Source organism: Microcaecilia unicolor, chromosome 5 (genome assembly GCF_901765095.1).
Source record: "Microcaecilia unicolor chromosome 5, aMicUni1.1, whole genome shotgun sequence".
Taxonomy (NCBI): Eukaryota; Metazoa; Chordata; class Amphibia; order Gymnophiona; family Siphonopidae; genus Microcaecilia; species Microcaecilia unicolor.
This window is the reverse complement of record NC_044035.1, coordinates 325,586,358-325,593,064: the sequence shown is the minus strand read 5'-3', so window position 1 is coordinate 325,593,064 and position 6,707 is coordinate 325,586,358. Positions and strand designations below refer to the sequence as shown.

The 6,707-nt window shown below is 39.5% G+C and overlaps 1 protein-coding gene across 3 annotated transcripts in view; it reads left to right on the top strand.

The window, feature by feature from the left end:
* Window positions 1-289: 289 nt before the first annotated feature.
* The window catches only part of LOC115470863 (fatty acyl-CoA hydrolase precursor, medium chain-like), an 82,771-nt gene continuing 76,353 nt past the window's right edge, over window positions 290-6,707 (top strand). Inside the window, exons 1-2 of one of the 3 annotated variants that reach the window (XM_030204455.1) lie at window positions 290-381; window positions 1,107-1,191. In XM_030204455.1, the coding sequence (XP_030060315.1) occupies window positions 1,116-1,191 (76 nt within the window). In that variant the 5' untranslated portion in view covers window positions 290-381; window positions 1,107-1,115. Of the gene's footprint in view, window positions 460-1,104; window positions 1,192-6,707 lie in introns of those variants that run through there. The other 2 variants (XM_030204454.1, XM_030204451.1) reach the window with 2 other exon arrangements.

The window sequence follows — 6,707 nt, the reverse complement described above, 5'->3', positions numbered from 1 at the left end:
ATTGAATGCTCAAATTGGGTGCACGCAATTTCTTGTGATTTTTATAGAATTAGGGAATATCTATCTATCTATCTATCTATTGTGACAAGAAAAGTGTAGACACACTGATAAAAGCTTTAATTATCGTACACATACCTTACTTGTAGCAGAAAACTGCCTTCCAAAATACTGCTCCCTTGCTTCACTCAGCAGTGACTTTAAGACTTTTATTGACACCTATGACCAGCCAATCAGGATTTAAAGATTCTTTTCCGTCTGCAGACACTGCCAGCCAATCAGTAGTAGAGGCGGCTGCTACAATGGAGCCAAGCTCGTAGGGCTGTAGATAAGTTTGCTGAACGTGAAGTGTTTATTGTAGCAGTGTGGCGGAAGTGCTGAAAGGTGCTTTCTTCAATAGTGTGAGACTGGGAGTTGTAGTAGGCTGGATAGTGCTCGTGTGTTTGCTTGCAGAGAGGAAAGGTTTGGGCTTGAAACTTCTAATGTGCCCTTCGTCTGCCAGTGGCGGCTTCTGTTCCTTCACCTTTGTTTCCTTAAAGTGTCACACTTTCACCTCTTAAAGAGTACAGTGATAAACGGCGGAAACAATCCTGAACTATGCTTCTAGTGGGGGGGAAGCTGAAAACATTTGCAGGACAGAAGATAGTCTTACTGTGTTTGATTGTGTGTTAGCAAAACTGCTTTGCTTTCTTTTAAGTTAAATGTTTAATGTAATTTGAATAAAACCATTGTAAACAATAGGATCTTTTCTCTGTAAGGTATGTACACAGGGAGGTAAATTATGAGTAAGTCAAGCATTGAGAGTTTTGCTGAAAATCCTATAGCTCTTGAACTTTGAGAAAAAGTGGGATTCAGACAGTAGCCCACAGATGGGGTAATGCAGCACTAGTAGTAAGTAACAAGTGACTTAATTATTACATAAATCATGGTTAAATAAAATAGAATATGAGCAGCACCTCAACCTGTACAGTATGCGACTTCGGGCTTTTCTTTTACTGTTTTCTGAGCAGGTTTATTGTATCCTCTTTATACTTTGTTCAAAAATGTTGCAACAAACTCTGATACTTCTAGATTTGCAGTATTAAGTTAATTTCTTGCTATTCCTACAGATCTGAAGAATGGGTTTCTGCTTCACAGTCTCACTGCTTTTCTGTTTGATTTCTGACTTCTGTGCTACAGCCATTGCAGCAGGTGGTAAGATCAGAATTTTCCAACAATTACTATTTATGTCTTTACAATGGGGTTGAATTTGAACCCTGTGCCGATTCATATGTATTGAAAAATTTATTTTAAACATTTCTCTTTTAAATTTATATGAAGTCTTTATTAATAAATGGTACATTCTTCCAACAGTACAATCCGTGATATCAGTACCGTTTAAAACATTGTATAATGACAGAGGTATTGATTTACAAATCAGGTTTCTCCAAACAATACTAAAACCACAACACTTTAGCATATGATACGTGTTACCTCCGCACCAGAGCAAGAATGAAGTAATATTGATATCCTTCGGGACTTCAAATTTTTATAGAATTTTTATAATAAAAGACAAACAAACTCCACTCCCCCCCTCCCCTTACCCCCCTCCCTCGCCCAACCCGGACTGGTTTTATGAATCAACAGTTAAATTATGTATGAAGGAGAAAGGAGTCCCAAATCAGATGCCATTTATTGGTGCGATTGCTCCGCTCTGCAATAAGCCGCTCCATCTCACACACATATCTCAGCTTTCGAATCCACCGAGTTAAAGGTGGGGTCGTAGTCTGTTTCCAACAGGCTGCTATAACAATTCGAGCTGCACATGTGGCATAGCGCAACAGTATTTGTTGATTAGATAAGAGGCCTGCTGCTTTAGCAGAGAATAAGTAGATAGTGGGTTGCCATGAAATCTGTACCCCCAGCCATAGCTGCAGCCTACTATGGACCGCTTTCCAGAAAGCCTTTATTTTCTTACAATGCCACCAAATGTGTCCCATGGTTCCCTTCACTGCACATCCTCTCCAACACAGCCCAGATAAGGTAGGGTAAATACGCTGTAAACGCTCTGGTGTCATATACCACCTAAATAGGACTTTAATGGCATTTTCTTTAAATGGCACATGAGATGACACCCCCGCCACAGCCTGTTCCATCCTCTCCCATAAACATTTCTCTTTTGCACAATCCTAGAGCTCTCAGTGGATCACAACATACCATACATAATATAGCGCACACACACACACACACAATATAAAAGATTGTGTATGGAAAAAAACAAGATGGCGTCCGGAAGGGAACGCTAGCCAGATGGCTCGTTACCCGTTTTCCCTCAAATCTTTAGTAAATTTTTACCTTGCGATGCCGAAACGGAGGGGCAGGCAGCGGGTGACTCCCTCCACAGCTGCCGTGGTTTCGGGACCGATGGACCGTTTTGCGCAGCCTGTGGGTGCAACGGGGCAGGATTCCTCGCTGCAGGAGGGAGCAATGGGAGGTTCCTTGCTCCCTCAGCTTGAGGCTGATATCACTTTTAGCCCCGAACAGCGGAGTCCTCCGATGATGCCGGCAAGGGGTCTGCAGCAGGGGCAGGAAGCACTCGGCGTCTCTGACCTGGAAGTGCATTCTGTAGAGGGAACTGCAGCAGACCAAGAACTACCGGCTATGGAAGTCGGAGGAAAAAGATTCAGTGACTTGCTGGCTGGGAATCAGGAGCAGACAATGAAGAGAGACTTGACTGAGCTTACTATACCCAGTAAGTCATTTTTGCCTTCTAAACCTGGGAATATAACTCTTGACTCGATTTGGGAAGCCTTAGTAGGACTTGAGAACTCTTTTACACAGAAGATATCTCAGGTGTTACAAGTAACTCAGTTGCCTTTGGAAAAAATTGAAGCTTTAGAAACTAGAATGAGTAACACTGAAAAATCTTTAATCTCATGTAATGAAGCACTAAAAACTTTTCAACAAATACAATCAAATTTGATAAAAGAGAACATTATTTTGCATCAAAAGACTGAAAATTTGGAAAATCAACTAAGAGCTAAAACTCTTAGGTTGATTAATTTTCCAAAAACTACACTAATGGCTCCACTAATAATCTTTAAAAAATATTTATCAGATATTTTAAAGATTCCTGAACAAGCATACCCTCCAATTTCAAAAATTTATTATCTGCCTCCTTATAAAATTGAGAAACAAAAAGGTGTAGTGGACCAACAAGAACAAAGATCTGATGCTTCATTTGACATGTTGAACTTAACGCAAGAACTTCAAAAAGAAGAAATGACAACGATTCCAGCAACATTGATTGTCTCCTTTGTGTTAGAACCCGACCGTGATTGGGTTCTCAAACAATTTTTCCGTCATAGAGATGAACTCTTTATGAATAACAAAATTAGAATATTTCCGGATATCGCCAGAGTAACACAAAGGAGACGTCAAGCGTTTTTGAAGCTCCGCCCAAGGGTCCTACAGTTGGGAGGACTATTCTGGTTAAATTTTCCATGTAAATGCGTGATTAAAGTTAGCTCAATCAAATATATTTTTTATGATGCAAGTCAATTGAATAATTTTCTTGATTCTAAGTTTGCAGTTAATTCTAGTCAGCAATTGCAGGCTCTGTCTACATCTACTCCGTAAAAAGGATTATAACAGGCATATTATGTTCTCTTCCCTTTTTTTTTTTTTGATCTTATGTATTAATGAAAAAAATTTTTCCTGGAATTGTACCTTGTTTTTTCTCTCATATTGTGGACTTGAAATGGATGAGATAAAGTAATTACCTTATATTTTGGATTTCCTATGAAAAAGATGTGTATTTTCTTCCATTTTTTCATTTACAAGTGTTCTTGTAATAATTTGTTAAAACTTATAAATAAAATAATAAAAAAAAAAAAAAAAGATTGTGTATGTATGCTATTATGTGTCCGATGTGGGAGTACTTTTATAATGCATTTTCACATGCAAAGTAGGTTTTCCACACAGAAAATGACATATGAAATTGCATGACCAAATATGCACAAGCATGCCGAAAAGATATACTCAGATCACCCCTCTTCTCAAGTCACTTCACTGGCTTCCGATCAGGTACCGCATACAGTTCAAGCTTCTCCTATTAACTTACAAATGCACTCAATCTGCAGCTCCTGCTTACCTTTCTACCCTCATCTCCCCTTACGTTCCTACCCGTAACCTCCGCTCTCAAGACAAATCACTCTTTTCAGTACCCTTCTCCACCACCGCCAACTCCAGGCTTCGCCCTTTCTACCATGCCTCACCCTATGCTTGGAATAAACTCCCTGAGCCCATATGCCAGGCTCCCTCCCTGCCCATCTTCAAATCCTTGCTCAAAGCCCACCTCTTCAATATCGCCTTCGGCACCTAACCACTTACCTCTATTCAGGAAATCTAGACTGCCCCAATTTGACAGTTCGTTCTTTAGATTGTAAGCTCCTTTGAGCAGGGACTGTCCTTCTTTGTTAAACTGTACAGCGCTGCGTAACCCTAGTAGCGCTCTAGAAATGTCAAGTAGTAGTAGTAGTAATCTTGTGTAGAAGTTCCCAGAGGTGGAAAAATTTGTTTGAGAGGATTTATGTGCGGATAGTACTGGTTTTGAGAGCCTATTACATAAAGGATTAAAGGTGCTTATATTGCCCGTATGAAATAGGATTAAACTAGTCACCTTTTTGGCAAGTGCTTTCTTTTAAAATTCCTCCCTATCATGTACTGTGTTGTGCGATCGAGGGACTTTGTGACCTGCAGCACCATATCCAGCAACAAGCAGGGTGTTATCAACAGAACTCTGGCAGTACTTTAGGGTCATTGAAAGCCAACCAAGATAATGATTCTGAAACTCAGATTCTGATTGGTGAAACTTATATTGGAATGAAAAAGGGAAATCTTAATAAGCAGACCTGAGGAAGGAGGTTTGGCCTGTATGAGCTAGTCAAAAAACTGTATTAAGTCCATGAAAGTGTATTCAATATTAGATACATATCAGAAACTGATGATGCAGGATTTAGAACAAATGGAGAAACACATTGGGTTCACGCATCACAACTTAACAAAAGAACAGTGATTGGTGCTGAATCATTTGCAACATGATCATTCAGCGGACAAGGGAGTGGGAGTGGTTATACAGAATACTCAAGATTATTGTTCTGAGGCATGGGTTCAATTGAATAATCGGGAGTTTTATATGAAGTTAACTGTAGATCCAAATGAAGATATTCAACATAAGATTTATTTAGAATTAAAACAAGCTTATGATAATGGTGGAATTAGAAAAGGTACGGAGAAGGGCGACGAAAATGATAAAGGGATGGGATGACCTCCCTATGAAGAAAGGCTAAAGCGGCTAGTGCTCTTCAACTTGGAGAAAAGACAGCTGAAGGGAGATATGATTAGAGGTCTGTAAAGTAATGAGTGGAGTTGAACGGGTAGACATGAATCGCTTGTTTACTCTTTCCAAAAATACTAGGACTACGGGGCACACAAAGAAGCTACTAAGTACATTTAAAACAAATCAGAGAAAATATTTCTTCACTCAACATGTAATTAAACTCTGGAATTCATTGCCAGAGAATGTAGTAAAAGCAGTTAGCGGTTTTTAAAAAAGGTCTGGATGGCTTCCTGAAGGAAAAGTCCAGAATCGATTATTAAAGTGGATGGGGAAAATCCACTGCTTTTTTTCCTAGGATAAGCAGCATAAAATGTATTGTACTGTTTTGGGATCTTTCCAAGTACTTGTAACCTGGTTTGGCCACTGTTGGAAATAGGATGCTGGGCTTGATGGACCTTTGGTCTGTCCCATTTTGGCAATACTTATGCACTTATGTGTAGTATCTTATCACGAGTTCAAATATTTGTATAGACCACAAGCTCAGACTCCGTTTTTTAATATTTTACACAAAATTCACAAGAGCTTAACACGACCCCCTTGTTTTGGAGCCCCTGTTTCAATACTTGGACTTCTGTTTGCAACCTGCTGTTCCTAAAATTCAGTCATACGGTAAGGACTCTAAGGATTTGCTGCTTTACCATGAACAGTTACAAATACCTTCTGGTCTGGAAGCTCCCTCTCTGGCTGTCTTCAAATCTAGGATGAAAGCTCACATTTTTGATGCTTTTTTTTTTTAACTCCTAACCCTTACTTGTTCATTACCCATGTTTTATCATTCCCACCTTAGTAATTCCCTTATTTGTCCTGTTTGTCTGTCCTAATTAGATTTTAAGCTCTGTCAAGCTGGGACTGTCTCTTTATGTCCAGTGTACAGAGCTGCATATGTCTAATAGCGCTATAGAAATGATAAGCAGTGGTAGTAATTGGAACATTCAGTGTGACATAATATTGAGATATTGTGGGTCTTCTGCATAACAACCCATTGGAGCCGACTCTGTGGGTGCTTGAGCACCCCCAATAATTTTGAAAAGTTGGCTCCTATGTAACAATCCTAAATGAAGAACTCTAAGGATTTGCTGCTTTACCTTGAATAGTTACAGATACCTTCTGGTCAGGAAGCTCCGTCTCAGGCCGTCTTCAAATTAGGCTAAAATCCCCCTTTTTGATGTTGCTTTTATCTCCTAACCCTTATTCACTTGTTCAGCATCCATGTTTTATCATTCCCATCTTAGTAATTCCCTTATCTCTTATTTGTCCTGTTTGTCCTAATTAGATTGTAAGCTCTGTTGAGCAGGGACTGTCTGTTACATGTTCAGTGTACAGTGCTGCA